This window comes from Neoarius graeffei, chromosome 12, assembly GCF_027579695.1.
Source record: "Neoarius graeffei isolate fNeoGra1 chromosome 12, fNeoGra1.pri, whole genome shotgun sequence".
In the NCBI taxonomy this organism is placed as follows: domain Eukaryota; kingdom Metazoa; phylum Chordata; class Actinopteri; order Siluriformes; family Ariidae; genus Neoarius; species Neoarius graeffei.
In genome coordinates, this window is record NC_083580.1 from 8,998,876 (window position 1) to 9,022,703 (window position 23,828).

The 23,828-nt window shown below is 39.3% G+C and overlaps 1 protein-coding gene across 15 annotated transcripts in view; it reads right to left on the bottom strand.

The window, feature by feature from the left end:
* Positions 1-1,441: 1,441 nt before the first annotated feature.
* Positions 1,442-23,828, bottom strand: part of cast (calpastatin) — a 145,090-nt gene continuing 122,703 nt past the window's right edge. For 14 of the 15 annotated variants that reach the window (XM_060935475.1, XM_060935466.1, XM_060935476.1 and 11 more), the window contains 13 exons: positions 21,486-21,593; positions 19,724-19,828; positions 19,472-19,591; positions 19,274-19,384; positions 17,396-17,503; positions 15,584-15,688; positions 15,401-15,493; positions 15,248-15,295; positions 8,359-8,481; positions 8,181-8,267; positions 7,915-7,947; positions 2,708-2,822; positions 1,442-2,629 (listed from right to left, as the gene is read on the bottom strand). In XM_060935475.1, the coding sequence (XP_060791458.1) occupies positions 2,721-2,822; positions 7,915-7,947; positions 8,181-8,267; positions 8,359-8,481; positions 15,248-15,295; positions 15,401-15,493; positions 15,584-15,688; positions 17,396-17,503; positions 19,274-19,384; positions 19,472-19,591; positions 19,724-19,828; positions 21,486-21,593 (1,143 nt within the window). In that variant the 3' untranslated portion in view covers positions 1,442-2,629; positions 2,708-2,720. The remainder of the gene's footprint in view (positions 2,630-2,707; positions 2,823-7,914; positions 7,948-8,180; positions 8,268-8,358; positions 8,482-15,247; positions 15,296-15,400; positions 15,494-15,583; positions 15,689-17,395; positions 17,504-19,273; positions 19,385-19,471; positions 19,592-19,723; positions 19,829-21,485; positions 21,594-23,828) is intronic. The other variant, XM_060935465.1, reaches the window with a different exon arrangement.

Consider the following 23,828-nt stretch of genomic DNA (forward strand, 5'->3'; position numbering starts at 1 on the left):
AACTTAAGTTGGGGCCCATTAAAAAAAGATACCCAATTATTTTGGCTCATCTATTTTATTAGAATCTAATAATCTATTGTAAAGTGTATTAATGGGATGCAACATCACTCCCTGTTACAGACAGGAACCCAGGAATTAAATACATGCAATTAAAACAAACTTTAATTATAGGTACTGTATTTAAAACTGTATGGATGTACCAGAAGCCAAACCATGCATGCAGGACATTCTCAGTCAAAAGGGATTAAATGATCCAAAAGTGGAGTCTGGTCCATTAACACAAGAACTTCTTGCCATGTTTGTGTTCAGCAAGTTATTAAAACCAAGAAGTCCACTCAAAAGAAGTGGATATACAGTAGAAACCACTCAGTGGGATTAGATCCTTACACGCCAACAAAGACTGATTTTTCCTATGAAACAAACATTTCCTCAGTAAATTTGACATTAGTAGAATGCAAAGGAGGGACGTGGCAATAATAAAGACTTGTTCTTTTTAATTTACCCACAAATGCATTTATTCCATTTGAAAGGTGTACGACAAACCAGCTACTGGATTTGGGACCCTACAACATCCTGAACTATTTAGTATTTGGCTTCAAACGTGGAAAAAAAAAAATCATGGCCCACTTGATGGCGCTTCGTGAACATGGCTTAGAACATTATGGATTGAAACACTGCAGTTGAACTACACTTATCTTCCATTAAGTGTGTATGTGAGTAATATAGTTTGTTCCATATCATTCCTTTGTCCACTGTAATCCATCCATTATCCATAACCGCTTATCCTGTGCAGGGTTGCGGGCAAGCTGGATCCTATCTCAGCTGACTACGGGCAAGAGACGAGGTACACCCTGGACAAGTCGCCAGATCGTCACCGGGCTGACACAAAGAGACAAACAACCATTCAGACTCACATTCACACCTACGGTCAATTTAGAGCCACCAATTAGCCTAACCTGCATGTCTTTGGATTGTAGGGGAAACCGGAGCACCCGGAGGAAACCCACGCAGACACAGGGAGAACATGCAAACTCCACACAGAAAGGCCCCCGCCGGCCACGGGGCTCGAACCCAGAACCTTCTTGCTGTGAGGCGACAGTGTGAACCACTACACCACCGTGCCGCCCTACTGTAATACATTTCTATTGATATTAGATTTCAGGCTCACTGTTTAATATTATGACTGCTCTTAACTCCATACTTCCATATTAGTGTTGAAGTTAATATGAATAACAAGAGTTATGATCAAGAGTTTGATGCTATGAGAAGCAGCTTTAGGACCAAAAGGTCTCTAGTTTGAGTCCCTGGACCAGCAGGAATGGCTGAAGTGCCCTTAAGCAAGGCACCGGCTCCCCAGGCTGCTCTGGATAAGAGCATCTGCTAAATACCTGTAATGTAATGAAATAAAGTAACAATTAAAGAAAAGACGCCCAAGCCGTACTGAAAATTTTAAATCTCTTTTATTTAACCAGAAAAAAAAAAAATCCCTACTCCATATCTCTGTCCCTGGGTTAAAATGAGATTGCACTTCAGCAGAAAGAAAGGCACAGTATTGGGAGTGATACCACCACGACAGGAAGACAAAGTGAACCAAAACTAAAAGGACTAAAATGATATTGCAGGTTTATGGAAGACTCGTGCCAGGTTTGTAAAATAAGGTGGTGGTGGCTTAATGGACATGTGAATATAGCGCACACACAATAGTGCGACTGTTTAACCAAGCGGCGTTAGTTCAGATGAAAACGAAACAAAAAGATTCATACTTGGTCTGCCACATCCTACTCAAGCTGTGATCAACACGTCAATAGTGTATCTACAGGGCAAGTTCAGGTGGTGTTACAGATGAAATCACACGTTCTAACCACAGACCAGTTTCACCGGTGCTTAAAGTAAGTTCATTTGTTTTGTAAGGCTTGCCAGTAATCTCGTGCTTTCATATGGGCTGGTTCGAGCCGAACAGTTCAGTTTGGAAAAAAAGATAAAAATAAAAATACAAAACAAACAAACCAAAAACAAAATAAGCCAGCCCTGCTAAAGACACATACACAGGAAAGCCCTTGCACAAATCTCATTCAAAATAATATATTCATAGAAATACAACATCCATCATCCGTACTCTACACTCCGTTAACACAAGTCTATACTGTAAACTAGACGAAGTAAGCCAAAGGAAGTACTGTACACTAGTGTCTAAGTGAGTGGCAATATAACACTTATTACTAGAGATATTATCATCATCATCATCCCCCCCAAAAAAAACCCATGCATTACACTATTCCTAATCAATTTCTTAAACAGATGTCGAACTCTAACAGTAAATAAGGCACATCAGCGTCCTTCCATTGTTCCAAACAGAAAATAATTGCCTTTCTTTTCATTAATGCTGATCTGGGGGTCATGTTTGCGTCGTTGTTGTTATGGCGGCAAAGGCATCGATTTTTATTTTTTATTTTTTTTTAAACACATGAAACAATGTATGCTGGTGTTTTAAAAGCGTCTGTATTAGATGTGGTTTTGCAATTAAAGTTCTGTACACCTTTCTACCATTACAATACATGTATTCGTGCATGTCTTCGTTCAAGCAGCTTCTTGGATTGGCGGCTGTTTATCACTTTGTTTTGGCAGCAACCTGAAACACAGCACAGAATTACAGTTAAGCGATTTGTTTTCTTTTGATACGCAGTTGATTTTTTGGTTTGCAGCTTACGAGGATGGGAGATCTAGCTCTTCCCGCCTTTCTTTGTGGGAGATGAGGATGCTACGTCTGTGCTCGGCTTGGTGGGAAGGGGTTCCACGGCTGGGACATCAGCTACTGCAGGCTTCTGAGGATGACAAGAGAGTGAGAGATGGATATGTAATGAATATTCACTCACTGACCGCTGTAACAGGAACCACTGTACACTTTCATTCGTGCAATTATCATGAATAAAATGTAGCGTATGAAAAAGAAATTATGGCGCCAAAATCCATCGGTATAAAACGCTGAAGCGTGCCCGTTCGCTTTAGCCACGCCCCCAAAACACATGCCAAAACTTTAACGCCAGTGCTAGCACAAGACAGAAAGCTCTCTGGGGGGGGGGGGAACCTACAACCTCATCCCGATTTGCTGACTATTCGTGATCCGCATATTTATTTTATTTATTTTCTGATTTTTCCTCTAAACACACATTTTATTCATCGATTTAATAATTCAGGTTATTCAATAGCTGCCAGAATACAAGGAAAGCCAAATATCAACAAAAATATTCATACCTAGAAAAATCACTTATCCCACCTTTAAAATCCACTGATGGAACCAAACTACACTGTTAACGGAATTAAAAAGTCATTTTATTTATACATTCATTCAGGTTATTTAACAACTGCCAAAATACTAGGCATGCCAAATATCAACAAAAATATATACGTATATACGTGTTATTTACCAGCTGGGAGGTCCGTATCGTGAAATACCGTGACCGAGGTCTTGAAAGTACTGAGCGAGGCCCTCTGGGCCGAGGTCAGTATTCAAGGCCGAGGTCACGGTATTTCACCATACAGACCAACCTTAAGCTGGTAAATAATATATTTATTTTTTTCTTTACCAAATTCTAACAGAAAACGAGAGCGCCCGAAAGGGAAAACCGAGCTGAGCCGCCATTTTGAATCCTCATTCACGGCTGTAATGCAAATAGCTTCCTCCTCGGTATACAAGTGCACTTCCATGGGGGGGGGGGGGGGGGGGAGTGAAAACTGTCGTTATCACTATCCATGCTGTAAAATGAATGCCATTTTCCTGCCCTATTTATACAAAATTGAGTCATTCAGGATTCAGCCATGTTTTTGCTCAGCGTTGGCAACAGTTAGAGGTTTTTAGCTTTCTCCTGAAATGTTTTCTTTTATTTCTTCTTCCTCAGGGTAGTAAAACTCGCTTTCGCTGTGAACACTGTCGTTATCGCTATCCATGCTGTAAAATTAATGCCATTTTCCTGAGAAATGCTGGCAAAAATTTACAAGATTTTTGATAATCTTATAAATAAATCTTATCAAAAAAAGATAAATGTTGACAAAAAAAATGCTAATATGTTTGTTGTTGTGAACGAGTGAGTCGCCAGAGGTCCATAACTGAGGTCTGTAACTGGAGTCCATACTGTAGGATATGGACCCGCTCGCCAGCCAATCAGAGTGCAGGATTTGGACCGTGAAAAAAATAAATATATGTTATTTACCAGCTGGGAGGTCTGTATCATGAAATACCATGACTGAGGTCTTGAAAGTACTGACCGAGGCCCTCTGGGTCAAGGCTGAGGTTTGTTTCCAAGTAGAGTTTTTATTTCATCCTCGGTTTGTTTAAGAACACACTCAGCCATTTTGTTTCTCTCTACTCATGGTACTGTATATGAGCTGATATCCTAGTAGTAGAGTAGCCAGTAGACGTGGATAGAATAAAAACAGTTGTTCCCTCACATTACGTTACATCTTATCCAGACCGACGTACAACGAGTGCAAAAGTCAGGTACATGAAGTGCTGAACTTGTAGACAATAAAGTTCTAGTCCCAAGTGAACAAGTGACAGAATAATACTTGGTTTAATATTCTGTTGAAGTACCAACACTCAGCAAACAGCCAAGGAAGCAAACCAGCCATACAAAGTACAACTAAATAGAGAAAAATAAAACTCCAACAGCTCACCACTGTCTTTTTTTTCCTCTCTTTTTGAAGTTACTAAGAAAACAGAGCTCGCGATTGTTCATATCCAATGAAATGTGGATAGAATAATTATACCTTAGAAAAATCACTTATCCCCCCTTTAAATCTACTGATAAAACCAAACTACACCTTTAAAGGATATGGGACATGAAACATAAAAGCACGCTATATCAGTTTCTTTCCATTAAAAATATGAATTAATTGCAACAACAAATATAAAATCATCTATTAAATTCAGCAAAATTGTTATATTCGTGATGATTATATGGCATTTCTGCTCGACTTCCGATATGCATTTTTTGCAACCGAAAGAGCCGCTGTCACGTGATCATACGTCACAAAAACTTTCTGGCACAGCAGCACAAGCGGGTAGATGAATGGAGAAGTGGATGACAAGAAAATTGTTTTTATAGTCTTTAAAGTACATTGGACATCATACATTGAACATCATGGTGTATTGTGCTGCTTATGGTTGCAATAATTCCAATGGGAAATGCCCTGGAGTAAGTTTTTTTGCATTCCCCAAGGACCCGAAGCTGAGGAAAGGTGTGGGCTCACTTGCGCATGCGCAGTAGGCTTCGCACATGCGCAGTAGGCTTGGTAGGACAACTTTACAGAACACCTGTTGAAAAAACTTTGCACCTACTGTTTCCCACAAACTGTGTTCAGACCATTTCACTGAGGATTCTTTCAACATTAATACTCAGGTACTGAGCGATATTAATTCATGAAACAGGAAGTTTAAGGATGAGAAAAAAAAAACGTTTAAATCGGGAAGCTGCGCACATTTGCGCCAGGCTGCACAAATGTGCCCAGCTTCCTGATTTAAACTGTTTTTTTCCTCATCCTTATACTTCATGTTTCATGAATTAATATCGCTATTTTTAAAAAAAAATCGGATCTGCGCGATTCAGCCGTGAAAAAGGTGGCATCCGCCGACAGGCGCGCGGTTTGCATCCCTGGCCTGGGCAGGAATATTTTTGATATGAGTGATCCGGTGCGATTTCGCGACCCCCCTGTTGAAGACCTCTGCGCTAAGCGACTGAAAGCCGAGGTAAGGATTAGTATTATAATTTTGGGTGTATCAATTATTGATTATCATAATTCTGACTCGTTTCGCCATTTTGAATGTTTTCATCTCGGACTCTGGAAGCATTGTATCTCAATCAATCTCAAAAAATATCAGGAAAAAAAAAACTAGCTTCCAACGGACTTTAGCTAGATCTATAATGAACTTTCAATGTATGATACAAAAATAATACTTCTTTCAACAGATCATTAGCCTTTGAGCAGAATTGTTTTTAACTTACCAGGATGTGTTATCCAGCCGACCGCTTTCAGTTTCATGGGGACTGAATGAACTCTCACTCTCAGAATCATCTGACCCGTCAGAGTAAAGACAAGATCTATGTTCATGTGAATTTCCAGCTATCGGTTCGAATTGATAGGGTCTAACTTCACATCTCTGTGAAACATCGGGAATGTCACTGTCGATGGTGTCCATTTCAGTAACCTGTTTACATTAGATTCCCAAGCGCTGGCTCCTTGGAAAGTTTTTGTGACGTCACGGGTCATGTGACCACCTAGCTCATTAACGAATCCTTGTTTTATCCTGATGTATAAAAAAACTTGAATAATGTGATGATTTTCACATTTTTGACGCCCTGCAGTGATTTAGATGGCATTTCTTATGTCCTTTATACATAATTATGGCCAGGTAAAAATCCATGTCCCATATCTTTTAACTGAATGCTTCGCAGGATCAGACTGCTCAGGCAGATCACTTACGTATTATTTTATTTTTTTTTAACACATCTTATTCAAAGAGTTGGTGAAAATTCTGCAATGGAATTTTATATCCTAGTGGAGTTTAGTGAGATAAATATGAATGTAGTGTTAAAAAAAATAATTTTCAAATTCACATCACATACATGGCAACCTATACGGAATGTCCGTATTTTATACGGATTTGATTCAATAAACGTAGTATACGGGCGTATAAATAAAGTTATACGGATTCTTTAAAAAAACTTCAATATTTATTTAAAGCTATAATCAATTCCCACGATGATAAAAGAGCGCATAACATTTACAAACGTACTGTACACCACAGACAGCCAGTAAAGAGTCTTATGAAATCGCGCGTTATCTTGTGGTAGCGAGACTTCGTTCCACTTTTGATCATGCGCACACCGCATTGCGAGAATCCCACCAACCGTGAAGTCATAGACATATAAACATAGACGCTGCCTTCTGCGTAGAATCATACGTCATCCTCGCCGCCATATTGGATGTGGCAAAGTGGAGATTCTTCACCCGTCTCTGGTATAGCGTCTAGACAGTAGCCGAGAATAAAGATGCCTCATTCATGTGCTGCGTTTAACTGTACCAACAGGTTTACCGTCCAAACGAGATCACATGGGATTACCTTTCACAGGTGAGACTGGAAAAATACTTTTCATTGTATTTGGTCATGATAACGTAATTTTACAAACAGATTTTCCTGACATTGTGGCTAATATGAAGTCTCGCGCATAATAGCCGCTCGGTGAAACCTGTCTCCAAACAACGAAGTATTTCCTTCGTAACTACGCTGATAACACTTTGTGTTTTTGTCAAACATTGGAGCTTCGTATTCATTCTGAAGGTTTATTGTTATTAATATTGAATAAAAAGTAACTGGGATACATCATTGTTAATTATCATTCAAATTTTAGGTAAAATTATTTTAATTTGCATCTTATACGGATTTTATAAGGGAAATATGGATTTTGGAGGTTGGTTATACAGGTTTGATTGACCAAAGGTTGACATGTATGACATAAAATCTAATCAATTATTTTTTAATTAGATCTTTGAAAAGGAGAAATGGCAAAGACACTATGACCTGCTCCACCTCTTTGACCTGGTCATGTGGCTCGAGGCATTGTACTGTAGTAACTTAAATTACATCAAGTAGCTGCATCCAACACACTGTGCTTTTTATCTAAGAGTCTCGTTTGCACTAGGACTCATTTCTAAGGAAACAAACAAACAAACATATTTGCAATTAGTTGTAAAAAAAAAAAAAAAAAAAAAGGGTGAAGCTGATGTGAAGAACTGCCAAAGCATGAAGTTCATGCATAACATCCCATGCATTTTCAATGAGCGTAAACTAAAGATTCGGTGCATTCAGTAATATTAAGATCTGCACTGCACGTGTGCTTAGGTGCAGCCATGACCTACCTTTGATGCAGATTTTGACTTTCCACCCTTACCCTGAAAGCAAACAGAGTCCCCTAAATAAACCAGTATGAACTACGTACAAGGGTCTGTGTGGAAGAGGAGGGTGTGTTTACTTATGACTTTTTTTTTTTAAACAAATGCTTAGGAAAGGTCACTAGCAGCCCTATACTTCCAGGACTTATAAGGCTGCATGTGTGTGTGTGTGTGTGTGTGTGTGTGTGTGTGTTCATATAGGTGTGTAAAGTGTCCAGTAAACATAAAATCACCTTTGGTTTGCGGTCACTTTGTTTTGTGCTGGGAAAATCTTCTGGGATCACCTTCGCTGCCAGTTTGTCCAGTACTGGACCCAACTCCTGGTAGACAAACATTAAACGGGACAAAATGAAAAAAAAAGGGCACCTTCTGTTCATTGATTAAATGCAGATTCATGGTAAGGCTGGGTACCTTGTCGCTGGAGGATGCCTTTGTAGGAGGAGCCTGACACTGAGGTGCGGGCAGAGTCACAGGTACGTCAGAACTAAAGTCACCGGACAGAATATCAAGGGCTTTGGATTCATCAAATGAGGGCTGGGAATAATAAAGGAAGATGATGGTTACTAAAAAAAGTTCGAAAGGTGAGAAGAGCTCCATGTACGACGAGATTGAGTGGAATAACTCTTTTATTCTATCCACATTCACTGGATTTTGAGAAACGGAGCATTTTAATTTTTTGCAAATGCGATCAATTTATAAAAAAAAAAAAAAACTTTATACAAAATGTCCGACAAAATCATTTCAGCTTACAATGTAAACAAACTGGCGAAATGACAGGAGCGATTTGTGAAAAATGCTATAAATATAATTCTTGAAAAAGATACATTCTTACTATCAAATACTTTTATTCCATATTTTTTTTTTTGTATTTTTTGGGGGGTTTGTTATCGAGTAGTTTTTATTTAGCCCTCGGTTGGTTCAGCAACACGTTCCGCCATTTTGTTTTTCTCTACTCACAGTATATGAGCCGATATCCTAGTAGTAGAGTAGCCAATCAGAGTGTGTGATTGCTCATATCCAATGAATGTGGGTAGAATAAACACATAGAAATGCTTTATATACACTACCGTTCAAAAGTTTGGGGTCACCCAGACAATTTTGTGTTTTCCATGAAAAGTCACACTTTTATTTCCCACCATAAGTTGTAAAATGAATAGAAAATATAGTCGAGACATTTTTCTGGCCATTTTGAGCATTTAATCGACCCCACAAATGTGATGCTCCAGAAACTCAATCTGCTCAAAGGAAGGTCAGTTTTATAGCTTCTCTAAAGAGCTCAACTGTTTTCAGCTGTGCTAACATGATTGTACAAGGGTTTTCTAATCATCCATTAGCCTTCTGAGGCAATGAGCAAACACATTGTACCATTAGAACACTGGAGTGAGAGTTGCTGGAAATGGGCCTCTATACACCTATGGAGATATTGCACCAAAAACCAGATATTTGCAGCTAGAATAGTCATTTACCACATTAGCAATGTATAGAGTGGATTTCTGATTAGTTTAAAGTGATATTCATTGAAAAGAACAGTGCTTTTCTTTCAAAAATAAGGACATTTCAAAGTGACCCCAAACTTTTGAACAGTAGTGTAGAGTCTACTGTACTGTACATAAGTGTTGTCCAAGAGTTATATAGAAGAAAACAGGCATTTGTTTTAACCAATAAGACATTTTAGAGAGTTATACTATATATGTTTTACAAATGTTTCTTCATGATCACATAATGAGGTTTTTTTAAACCACTGTTTCTCAAACAGCGACCCCTGGTGGTCTGCGAATTGATGTCATAAAATATGTTTTATCAGTGTTTCTTAAATCGTCTACGTGACTCCAAAGCAAAAGTTATGAGTATTACAGATGAGTTGTTTTCTATATTGAATAAAAGTCCTATGTAAATTCAAACGGTAGCCGATTATTTGAATTTGTCTGACATTAAACAAGCCAGCAGTTTTGCGACACTGCCTATAGCTACGTCAGTTCAGGTTACACTTTCATATCAACGTCACCTCTGAATGTGGAGGGAATGTGGAATGCGGAGAAACTACGAGTAACCAAATTAAACTTAGCATCAAACTGTCAAAAAGATAACGGATCAGTGGCTGAAGTCCGGGTCAGTCAAAAGAAAAGCACAAGAAACATCTGACAAGAGCAAGGACAAAATGATTCTTTGTTTGAGAAAATAAAGCAGTGCAACTGGATCAATGTGGCCCCCAGTACGAGATTAAAACCGTCCAGTTTGGAGCCAGACATTACTTCAGTGATGTATCAGAATAAACAGCACCATTCTTCCCATTAAGAGAGAGACAACAAATGAGCGAGTTGGAGATACTATTTGTAAAACTGTCATTTCATTAGCGTGTAATTTGCAATGTATTGTTGAAGTAGGCTCATTGTTTTTTTTGTTCGGGATATTTAGGGGGTCCTTGACATTTTTTTTTTTTTTTTGATAAAGTGGTCCTTGGTCTGAAAAAGTTTGAGAAACACTGTACACAAAGACCAAAGACACGGACACACATGATGAAACTTGACACCGCCAGGTTTCTGAGAATTTCACCTCAGGCTTTGACTGCTGCCTTGTTGCAGGTTATTTATTTTTAAAACACATACATGTCAAGTTATACGGTTTCCCTGTATTTAGTACGGGAAAATGCAATTTTTTGGCTAATACGGCGTACACCAATTTTCATACGGGAAAATTACGTTTTATATCAGAGATTTTTTCCATTACTCCGAGAAAATGTTCTTTGCATCCACCATTTATTTTTTTTCAAAACATGCATGCCCAGTGAAATGGAACTATTTTTGATTTATGTGGTTTTATAGTTGCACGTGGTTTTCTTGGTCTTGGGCTCGGACTGCCCAGACTTCTGTGATGGCTGCAGAAGTTATGTTCTGCCAACTTCTTGTGGAACACAACATCCCCTCCGACTGTGGCAGACCATTTTTCGCAGCTAGCGAAAAAAAAAAAGTTTCCTGATTCAAAGACTGAACAGGTCAGCATTTGTGGGTTTTTTTGTTTAAAAGTTTTTACTGTTTGCATGTAGGAAAGCTTCCTCCATTATCATGATAATTTATGGAGGCGATACTGGGAGTCGCCGTTTATACAACGGCAACTGTACGTAGTTACCCGGAGATTTCTGGTTTCGCTTCCCTAAACATTTTAATTGCTGATAGACATATGTCGACACAGATGACCAACACTCATTACTACCATGAGTCGTCAGTAAACTGGAAAAGTATTGAATGAAGAGTGGTAACGACCGTTGGTAACCTCATCTCATCTCATTATCTCTAGCCGCTTTATCCTTCTACAGGGTCGCAGGCGAGCTGGAGCCTATCCCAGCTGACTACGGGCGAAAGGCGGGGTACACCCTGGACAAGTCGCCAGGTCATCACAGGGCTGACACATAGACACAGACAACCATTCACACTTACGGTCAATTTAGAGTCAGCAGTTAGCCTAACCTGCATGTCTTTGGACTGTGGGGGAAACCGGAGCACCCGGAGGAAACCCACGCGGACACGGGGAGAACATGCAAACTCCACACAGAAAGGCCCTCGCCGGCCACGGGGCTCGAACCCGGACCTTCTTGCTGTGAGGCGACAGCGCTAACCACTACACCACCGTGCTGCCCCGTTGGTAACCTGTCTCTAAAATGTGTAGTAGGGGATGGAAGCAATTTAACACCATCTACATGTTTGCCATGCTCTGATTTTCTTTTATTGACCAGGAAAATAATCGATGTATATTGGGGAAAGGTCCTCGATGTAAAAACTGCTCTGGGTGTTGCCAGGTTTCCAATGCTGAAACAACTTTTTACTGCTTTGCTGTGCCTCCCACATACGGTAGCAATGCAGATAGTGAGAGGGCTTTTTCATTGGTTAGGAAAATTCATACTGAGGACAGAAAAAAGATGGCTACAGACACATTAACTGCATATCTGCAAATTAAAATGAAGTGTTATGAGGAGCTACCGTACAACTGCTACCCAAGCAGGGATATTATAGCTAGTGCCAAATCTGCAACATCTTTGTACAACAAAACACTCCAAAAAGGAATAAGATTTAAATTCTTGCTATAAATTACTGGGAAGATTTTCAATTTAACTTCATAATTTAATAATATTTTCACTTATCCTTGTTTACATAATATACTTGATGTGGTTCAGTCATCTTTAGTTGGCTCGAACACTGCTTGCGGTGTCAACACTTTTTTTTTTTTTCTCAAATGGAACTTTTACTAACCTTCATTTACTGTTTGACATGATTATATATAATTTATTACATGTAACCTACTATTTGAATTCACATCCCTACTTAGTACTGCTGTTATATATTTCAAATAATTTTCTTTGGTGGAGTGTAATATTGTCGGTGATGTCAACACTTGTCAAATAGAACTTTGTGTACTTTTTATGAACTATTTAATATTAATACATTTTATTTGCAAAATTTACATCAATAATTCTGGTATTACTGATACAATGTATATTAAATAATTAAGTTTATAGTTCAGTCATTCTCTTTAGTAGATAATTGTTTACTTGACTGTACATACATATAGTCCTTTTTAATTCAGTTTTCTTCCCTGGGATCTAAAATTTCTTTTTATTCAGTACATGCTTATTTGATCCCTTTAACTTGATGCAGTGTGATAAATACGCCTATTACAATAGGAGTGTATAATGTGGAATAAAACAATCGGTGCTTTGGATTATATATTGGAATTTTTTCTCATGTATAAAGGCTCATGGGTGTATGAAAGGGAAAAGTACAGATTTTTTTAAGGGCATTGGTAACTAAAGGTTGACATGCATGTTAACATTTTTTTTTTGTAGATACATTTCTAAATAAATGGACGTTGTTCTTTTCCACCTAGGAAATCTTTTCCACTCGACTATAAAATGCTGGAAAAAACAAGATCAACTCACTTCCGTATCCCCCCGCTCTCGCTTATATCAGAATGCAAGCAATCGAAGGAACAGGACACTTATTATGAATGTTGACTTCAACAAATAATGAACCCTGAAACATGTAAGTAAAGAGCAGGGTCTCTCCCCAGGGATTTCAAATAGCATTCTGGTAAACTGTCATTTTGAAATAGCATTTTGCTTCTTGAAATAGCGTCAAAAGCCACGCTATATATGTTTCGCAAATGTGTTCAGTCGGTAAACAGGAAGTCGATGTGCGACAGCCCTGAAAATGGTATACATGGTCTAGAACCCCAAGCTGAAGCTCGGTACCAAAGATCAAGCAGTTGTGATTTGTAGTTGGTGAGAAAGATGTTGTGAAAATTTTGTAAATCCATGCTGTGTGTTTCGTAAATAAATTCAGTCGGTAAACAGGAAGTCGATGTTCGACAGACCTGAAAAATGACACACGGTATAGAACCCCAAACTGAAGTTTGGTACCAAGTGGCTATGATGTACAGTGGTGCTTGAAAGTTTGTGAACCCTTGAGAATTTTCTATATTTCTGCATAAATATGGCCTAAAACATCATCAGATTTTCACACAAGTCCTAAAAGTAGATAAAGAGAACTCAGTTAAACAAATGAGACAAAAATATTATACTTGGTTGTTTATTTATTGAGGAAAATGATCCAATATTACATATCTATGAGTGGCAAAAGTATGTGAACCTTTGCTTTCGGTATCTGGTGTGACCCCTTTGTGCAGCAATAACTGCAACTAAACGTTTCCGGTAACTGTTGATCAGTCCTGCACACCGGCTTGGAGGAATTTTAGCCCATTCCTCCGTACAGAACAGCTTCAACTCTGGGATGTTGGTGGGTTTCCTCACATGAACTGCTCGCTTCAGGTCCTTCCACAACTTTTCAATTGGATTAAGGTCAGGACTTTGACTTGGCCATTCCAAAACATTAACTTTATTCTTCTTTAACCATTCTTTGGTAGAATGACTTGTGTGTTTAGGGTCGTTGTCTTGCTGCATGACCCACCTTCTCTTGAGATTCAGTTCATGGACAGATGTCCTGACATTTTCCTTTAGAATTCACTGGTATAATTCAGAATTTATTGTTCCATCAATGATGGCAAGCCGTCCTGGCCCAGATGCAGCAAAACAGGCCCAAACCATGATACTACCACCACCATGTTTCACAGATGGGATAAGGTTCTTATGCTGGAATGCAGTGTTTTCCTTTCTCCAAACATAACGCTTCTCATTTAAACCAAAAATTTCTATTTTGGTCTCATCCGTCCACAAAACATTTTTCCAATAGCCTTCTGGCTTGTCCATGTGATCTTTAGCAAACTGCAGATGAGCCGCAATGTTCTTTTTGGAGAGCAGTGGCTTTCTCCTTGCAACCCTGCCATGCACACCATTGTTGTTCAGTATTCTCCTGATGATGGACTCATGAACATTAACATTAACCAATGTGAGAGAGGTCTTCAGTTGCTTAGAAGTTACCCTGGGGTCCTTTGTGACCTCGCGGACTATTACACGCCTTGCTCTTGGAGTGATCTTTGTTGGTCGACCACTCCTGGGGAGGGTAACAATGGTCTTGAATTTCCTCCATTTGCACACAATCTGTCTGACTGTGGATTGGTGGAGTCCAAACTCTTTAGAGATGGTTTTGTAACCTTTTCCATCCTGATGAGCATCAACAACGCTTTTTCTGAGGTCCTCAGAAATCTCCTTTGTTCGTGCCATGATACACTTCCACAAACATGTGTTGTGAAGATCAGACTTTGATAGATCCCTGTTCTTTAAATAAAACAGGGTGCCCACTCACACCTGATTGTCATCCCATTGATTGAAAACACCTGACTCTAATTTCACCTTCAAATTAACTGCTAATCCTAGAGGTTCACATACTTTTGCCACTCACAGATATGTAATATTAGATCATTTTCCTCAATAAATAAATGACCAAGTATAATATTTTTGTCTTGTTTGTTTAACTGGGTTTTCTTTATCTACTTTTAGGACTTGTGTGAAAATCTGATGATGTTTTGGGTCATATTTATGCAGAAATATAGAAAATTCTAAAGGGTTCACAAACTTTTAAGCACCACTGTATAGTTGCTGAGAAAAAGGGCGTTTCAGACGGAAGAGGTAAACCAGTATAATCTTTCAGAGCGGGGGTATAAATAATTCTACAGAAATAAGATTTAACAGATAAAAGTCTTTCATAAGCCGTGAAAGCAAAGTGATTGGACAGAAATTTTAGTAGTAATAATAACAAAACAACAACGTTTCTCATTGACCGTAGCAAAGTGAAAAGTCACTTTCAACTTTATAAAAACGTATGTGATAGACTGAACATAGATAATAAATTACCTGCTTGGCTGCAGCCGCTGCTGCTTTGGCTTTGTCTTCTGCCGCCGCCTTTAATAATAATAATAATAATAATAATAATAATAATAATGAAATGAATGCTAAACACATAGCATTTGGTGATATGATTAGCGAGAGTGGTGAAAGTCTCAGTACCTTGATATCTGCCTCTGTGGGTCGATACTCCGGAGGAAGCGAGTCATCTCTCTCACCAGGCTTACTGATCCTCTCCTCCACCACCTCCTTCTCCTAAACGTATCACACAGAGACGCCATGCAATCGATCAAGCTCCAAATAAACATCCACAGCTACAAATTTTGATCATTTTGTTTTTTGTACCTTAACGATATCTTTAGGAAGCACTGGTTCCGGCACAGGCGCTGGACGAATGTCGCCGAGAGTGTCCGAGAGCACGTCCATGGCTGATGTGGTATCTTCTGACAGCTTAAAAGAGCAGAAAGGTGCTACAGTCAGTGGCTGTATCTACTATACAGTGGGGCAAAAAAGTATTTAGTCAGTCACCAATTGTGCAAGTTCTCCCACTTAAAAAGATGAGAGAGGCCTGTAATTTTCATCATAGGTACACTTCAACTATGAGAGACAAAATGAGAAAAAAAAAAAAATCCAGAAAATCACATTGTCTGATTTTTAAAGAATTTATTTGCAAATTATGGTGGAAAATAAGTATTTGGTCAATAACAAAAGTTCATCTCAATACTTTGTTATATACCCTTTGTTGGCAATGACGGAGGTCAAACATTTTCTGTAAGTCTTCACAAGGTTTTCACACACTGTTGCTGGTATTTTGGCCCATTCCTCCATGCAGATCTCCTCTAGAGCAGTGATGTTTTGGGGCTGTCGCTGGGCAACACGGACTTTCAACTCCCTCCAAAGATTTTCTATGGGGTTGAGATCTGGAGACTGGCTAGGCCACTCCAGGACCTTGAAATGCTTCTTACGAAGCCACTCCTTCGTTGCCCGGGCGGTGTGTTTGGGATCATTGTCATGCTGAAAGACCCAGCCACGTTTCATCTTCAATGCCCTTGCTGATGGAAGGAGGTTTTCCCTCAAAATCTCACGATACATGGCCCCATTCATTCTTTCCTTTACACGGATCAGTCGTCCTGGTCCCTTTGCAGAAAAACAGCCCCAAAGCATGATGTTTCCACCCCCATGCTTCACAGTAGGTATGGCGTTCTTTGGATGCAACTCAGCATTCTTTCTCCTCCAAACACGACAAGTTGAGTTTTTACCAAAAAGTTCTATTTTGGTTTCATCTGACCATATGACATTCTCCCAATCCTCTTCTGGGTCATCCAAATGCTCTCTAGCAAACTTCAGACGGGCCTGGACATGTACTGGCTTAAGCAGGGGGACACGTCTGGCACTGCAGGATTTGAATCCCTGGCGGCGTAGTGTGTTACTGATGATAGCCTTTGTTACTTTGGTCCCAGCTCTCTGCAGGTCATTCACTAGGTCCCCCGTGTGGTTCTGGGATTTTTGCTCACTGTTCTTGCGATCATTTTGACCCCATGGGGTGAGATCTTACATGGAGCCCCAGATCGAGGGAGATTATCAGTGGTCTTGTATGTGTTCCATTTTCTAATAATTGCTCCCACAGTTGATTTCTTCACACCAAGCTGCTTACCTATTGCAGATTCAGTCTTCCCAGCCTGGTGCAGGTCTACAATTTTATTTCTGGTGTCCTTTGACAGCTCTTTGGTCTTGGCCATAGTGGAGTTTGGAGTGTGACTGTTTGAGGTTGTGGACAGGCGTCTTTTATACTGATAACGAGTTCAAACAGGTGCCATTAATACAGGTAACGAGTGGAGGACAGAGGAGCCTCTTAAAGAAGTTGTTACAGGTCTGTGAGAGCCAGAAATCTTGCTTGTTTGTAGGTGACCAAATACTTATTTTACCGAGGAATTTACCAATTAATTCATTAAAAATCCTACAATGTGATTTCCTGGATTCTTTCCCCCCATTCTGTCTCTCATAGTTGAAGTGTACCTATGATGAAAATTACAGGCCTCTCTCATCTTTTTAAGTGGGAGAACTTGCACAATTGGTGGCTGACTAAATACTTTTTTGCCCCACTGTATATGAACAGTGTGTGTGTGTGTGTGCGTCAATGAGAAAAGTGAGATTTACCTGTCCTTCTGGTGGAATGGGAGCTGACACAGCAGAACAGACTTGAGATGCACTCGAGGGAGCCACAAAATCCCCCGCAAGCTGCTCGAGAGCAAAGTCTCCTGAGCTCTGATGAAATAGAAGAGAAATGATCGATTTATCAGCAGTGGATCCTTTAAGTCAGCATCTTAAGCTTCAGAACACACTGCAAGTCGTCAAGTATACCGATTTTTTAATCACCAAGAAATCATTGGAGGTATTTAGAAGATAAGTAACCTAATCATGAGAAATCTCTATGAAACACATGATTTCTGCCAATGAACCCAGTAAAGAATTTTAAAAATGTCCCTGGCCTACAACTGCCTTCAGTGACAAATCACTGAAAGAGAAAATTCTTATTTTCCTTTCATCTTCTACATAAACGCCATGACGTTTGCCCACCTCTGCCTAAATAAACATCTGCCATTTTTTTCATGTTCAAGGAAGAATAATATTCATGATAACTGGAACTAACTTGTTCTGGAGGTGCTCCACAATATTAAATGTAGCTGTAAATGGACAAAACGTACGATGTCCTGTTCTTTAATAAATAAATAAAAAAAAAGAAGTGTAAGAGGTTGTTAGTGGAGAATCATTAACTTCAGGGAGATAATAGTAAGCGTATCAGACGCTCGTTGGCCGTGCTGCGAAAACTGTCCATGCAGACGCTCAAAGTTTCCAAATCTGTCGTTGCTTCACTCTTGAATATTTTCTCTCGTGAATATTATCATTAAAAAGCTTATAATTTCTGCTTTCCAAAGAAGTTTATCCCGTTACGATCTGTTCAGTACTTTCGGAGTAACAGCAGGTTGAAGTTGGGTCTCTGCTTGCGTGACATAAGGAAACTGCCTGCGCTTTTCTTTTTGAGTCAGGGGAAAGCGATCAGGCTTTCTCTCTCTCGCTCTCTCTTCTGATCGGTTTCCAACTGGATTACCCGTGAATATCAATCAGATCACTTTTATAGGGATGTTCTCTTGCTCTCACTGTTTCTGATGAAGTGTTCAGCAAAATTTTCCGTCTGCTAGTTTTGATGTTCTGCTTCATGGGAGACTTTGAAGTGAGCTTTCATAGCTTTACCTACTTATTTTTTCACATCAAATAACTATTTTAGAATATAACTGGAGCTGTTTTGATGAAAAATATTGAGGTCTTAGTGGTCGGAAAGAGATTTTAAAAAAACGGAAGTCGGAAACTCGAGTGTCAATTTCAATTCAGTTAATGTGAGTTGTTTATTGGATGTGGATCAGATAGTTTTTTTTGAGGTTCGCCGTGAAAGCTGTGAATATTATCATTTATATTCTTTCATATAAACACTAGTAGGCCCTACTTTTGAGAAATACAAAGACCTACAGAGCACAAAGAGGGGATTAAAAATATATTACTTTATTGAGTGTACCGATTTAACATTTTACCCAATTAGCATAATTAATACTAATTAAATACTAATTTTCTTTTACTAATTTTTAAACTTTGTATTCAGAATATAACCATCTGCGTGTTGTTAATTTCCATGTTGAAAAACAGAAACGTTATTAAGAAAAAAACATTTGATCTCATTAGTTAAATGAGGCGCGTTTTGGACCATGTGACCCTTGGACAGAATATTACGACAGCTTTCTAAAAATTAAGCCGTTTCTTCAATCTTTGATTTGTAATATCTCAAGAACGGATAAACATTTTAATTCTGAATTCAATGAGAGCAATTTGGACTGAATTTGAATTTTCATCTGATATGCCGACTAACAGTTACTCTGCTTCAACTTCGACATCCTTAAGTGTTCTAGTCCTCTTGTCCCGTAGCACTTTTAAGGTTTCTAAATTTACTGATAACTAATTCACCGATGCAATAACGTGACTCACGTCTGCTGGAGGAGCTGATGGAGGAACAGGGGTTTGGACTACCGGTGCTGCCGCTGAGCTGGTGAAATCTCCGGAAAGGATATCCAAAGCTTCAGTAGGGTCCATGGATGGCTGTTAAAAAGATCCAACTGCCTCAGAAACAGGATCACTGCTCAAATGCTACGCTTTAGGTTTAGGCGACTAGAATGATGTATGTACCTCCTTCTTCGGGGGTGGAGGCTGCGTTTTAGGGTCGTCCTTAGGGAATCTGTAATCTGGAGGGAGCGTGTCATCTCTCTCACCCACACGCACACCTTTCTCTGCTTGTAGCTTAGCCTCCTAAACAGACACAAAGAAATATTAGTGGATCCTTCTTTCCATGAATGTTCAGGTTAAAATAAAGTTCCATGCATCATCATGTAAAAAAAATAATATATTATATATAAAAAAAACAAATGAGTTATTCAGTACATCAACAATTTCCTCAGGTCTGAGTTTTGGGGACTCGGGAACTAGTTTTGCTTCGGGAAGCAGGCCTCCTAGAGCATCAAGAGCATCCAGAGACATGGAGCCTGCCTGAGGAAAACAGAAATGCACTTTAAAAAAAAAAAAAATGTAGAGCGAATGAAGCTCAAGTGGATATAAGGTCAGAGAAGAAATATATGTCACTTTTTTTTTTAAATGACAAGCAGTTTATTAACCTAAAGTGGCACAGAGAAGTTAATACAGTATTAAATCAATTGTAGCCATCATTAGTTTAAGTCCCCATGTTCATATACAGTACTACTGTGCAAAAAAAGTCTTAGGCATGTGTAAAGACCAAAAATGGCTTAAAAATAATGAAATGTTTCAACATTTAAAAAAACCACCAGTAAGCCATAATAAATTAAACAAAGTTGATATTTGGTGTGAGACGAGGCTTCTCATCTCATCTCATTATCTCTAGCCGCTTTATCCTGTTTTACAGGGTCACAGGCAAGCTGGAGCCTATCCCAGCTGACTACGGGCGAAAGGCGGGGTACACCCTGGACAAGTCGCCAGGTCATCACAGGGCTGACACATAGACACAGACAACCATTCACATTCACACCTACGCTCAATTTAGAGTCACCAGTTAACCTAACCTGCATGTCTTTGGACTGTGGGGGAAACCGGAGCACCCGGAGGAAACCCACGCAGACACGGGGACAACATGCAAACTCCGCACAGAAAGGCCCTCGCCGGCCCCGGGGCTCGAACCCAGGACCTTCTTGCTGTGAGGCGACAGCGCTAACCACTACACCACCGTGCCGCCCAAGATGAGGCTTTGCTTTAAAAAATAAATAAATAAATAAATAAATAAATAAAGTAGTCTGAGGTCCAATGAGTGCAGTTTTATAAGGAAACGAGCTGTAGTTTTACTGAGCATCTTACAGAACCAGACACCATTCTTCTGGACACTGTCACATTCGCTTCTTAATTTTGCACCAAAAATTTTCTAGTAGCCTTCATTATGTTTTCTTTTTTAATCTGAAAAGTCGTCTCTTATGTAACATGCTGCTCAAACGCAAACTTTTTTTTTTTCTCCTGTAACATTTAATTTTGTGCTGGAAAATGAACATTTGGAATCCAAAATGTTTTTGTAAATGTTTTGACTTGATAATGTACAAGTCTCATCTCATTATCTCTAGCCGCTTTATCCTGTTCTACAGGGTCGCAGGCAAGCTGGAGCCTATCCCAGCTGACTACGGGCAAAAGGCGGGGTACACCCTGGACAAGTCGCCAGGTCATCACAGGGCTGACACATAGACACAGACAACCATTCACACTCACATTCACACCTACGGTCAATTTAGAGTCACCAGTTAACCTAACCTGCATGTCTTTGGACTGTGGGGGAAACCGGAGCACCCGGAGGAAACCCACGCGGACACGGGGAGAACATGCAAACTCCGCACAGAAAGGCCCTCGCCGGCCCCGGGGCTCGAACCCGGAGCTTCTTGCTGTGAGGCGACAGTGCTAACCACTACACCACCATGCCACCCTAATGTACAAGTCATAAAATAGAAATCTATAACAAAAAGTTTGTATTAAATAAATAAATAAATAAATAAATAAAATAAAATAAAATGTGCCAAGACTTTTGGGCACTGGATGACTGTCCACTGTGGTGTTGGAGAGAGCATATCCGTAACTGACGCCGTACCTTCAGACAACTTAAAAAGGCACAAAGGTGCTACAAAGCTTCATTTACCTGACTGCCAGTAGTAGCGGGAGCTGAAGCAGCAGAAGAGACTTTAGATGCACTTTTGGAGGCGACAAAATCACCAGCAAGTTCCTCAAGTGCAAAGTCTTCTGAGCTCTGATGAAAGAGAAGGATCTTTAACCTCAGAATAATCTGCACATTCGGTTCAGATAACATAACGAATCTGTAGGAAAGGATATCAAGACCAGAGAGTTTAGAATATTAAAAAAAAAACCTTCCAAGGCATTTACATAAGTAATCCAAGTAACAAGAGTAATTGGGGGGGGGGGGGGGGGGGGGGGACACGACACTGGCTCTATATGAACAATTATTGGATTTCTTCCTAAAAATACAAATTTGACGTACATTTTTTTTTAAAAAGGATAACCTCATAACATGTCCCTCTTTGATAACTGTCATCAATATCAAATCACTGAAAGAGACAAAATCTGGTTTGTCTTATCTTCTGCGTACCTCTGATAGGCCAGAAAATGTTCATCAAGTAAGGAATTTTGAAAAGGGACAGGGTGCACTGTTATAGGAAAACAAAATCAACAACATGGTGGCAGAGATGATCGAGGCAGAACAAGAGTTGCAAACGTACGACGTCTTCCTGGTTCAACTTTTGGAAAGGGGAGGAGAATTGATCCCCCTTTACGCAGACCAGAACGACCCAGCGTGCCATTCAAGTCAACGAGAAGGTCCGTTTGTGAAATAAAGCAACACGCCCACTTATGAGACTGGAACTGTTTCACTTTTGCTCCCATAGAGATGAATTGTGTTGCTCTATCTTGGTTTATTCTATCCACATTCACTGGATATGAGCAATCGCATGCTCTGATTGGCTATTTGATTACTAGGCTAATCAGCTCATATACCGTGAATAGAGAAAAACAAAATGGCGGCGCGTGTTGAGGACGAAATAAAAACTCTACTTGGAACCCCCCCCCCAAAAAAAAGCAAAATATGGAATGAAAGTATTTGATGGCAAGAATGTATCTTTTCTTTTTATTTTTCAAGAATTATTATTATTATTATTATTATTATTATTATTATTATTATTATTATTATTATTATTATAGCATTTTTCATAATTTGCTCCTGTCATTTCATCGGTTTGTTTACGTTCTTCATCTTTAGGCATTAAAATTTGTTGAATTTTTTTTTTTTTTTAGACTGGATCAAAAGCTCAAAGAAGTTTGAAAATTACAGAACTGAAATGTCCAAGGAAGAATTAAATAAATGTCTAAAGCTATTCTATACCTTGGCATGACAGCAAGACAGCACTTTCTACAAAATAAATAAATAAATAAAACCCCACTAAAGTCAATTCATGCAGCCATCAAGAGGTTTTTAAGAAGTCTGCTTAAGCGGAAATGATTTTGTTGGATGTTTTATCAATTTTGCAAAAAAAAAGCTCCATTTCTCAAAGTCCAGTGAATGTGGATAGAATAAAACAGTTATTCCACTCAATCTCGTCATACATGGCTTATAGACAAACTGGCGCTATGTGGCTTGTCGGCTATCAGCTCATGTATGACTGAATTTTGTAGAATAATTGTTAATTTTTTTTCGCGGCCCGGTTTCCATCAAATCCCGTGCTCTGATTGGCTGGCAAGCGGGTCCGTATCCTACGGTACGGACCCCAGTTACGGACCTCTGGCAACTCGCTCGTTCACAACAACAAACATAGGAGCATTTTTTGTCAACATTTATCTTTTTTTACAAGATTATCAAAAATCTTATAAATTTTTGCCAGCATTTCTCAGGAGAATAGCATTCATTTTACAGCATGGATCGTGATAACGACAGTCTTCACAGCGAAAGTGAGTTTTACTACCCTGAGGAAGAAGAAATAAAAGAAAACATTTCAGGAGAAAGCTAAAAACCTCTAACTTGCTAACAGTTTGATCTCATTAGTTAATGAGGCCCATTTTGGACCATGTTATCCTAATACATATTACATGAGGTAAAAACTTTAAACCAGTACAATCTCTTCTTCAAAGTTTCACCAAATGGCTTTATTTATGCAATATAAAAGGTCATAATACTGTATAACTTTGGTTGAGCAAAAACATGGCTGAATCCTGAATGACTCAATTTTGTATAAATAGGGGACTACATAGGCGGCAAAATGTAGTTTTTTTCCTGCCATGGAAGTGCACTTGTATACCGAGGAGGAATCCATTTGCATTACAGCCGTGAATGAGGATTCAAAATGGCGGCTCAGCTCGGTTTTCCCTTTCGGGCGCTCTCGTTTTCTGTTAGAATTTGGTAAAGAAAAAATAAATACCGTATTTTCTGGACTATAAGCCGCTACTTTTTTCCTAGGTTTTGAACCATGCGGCTTAT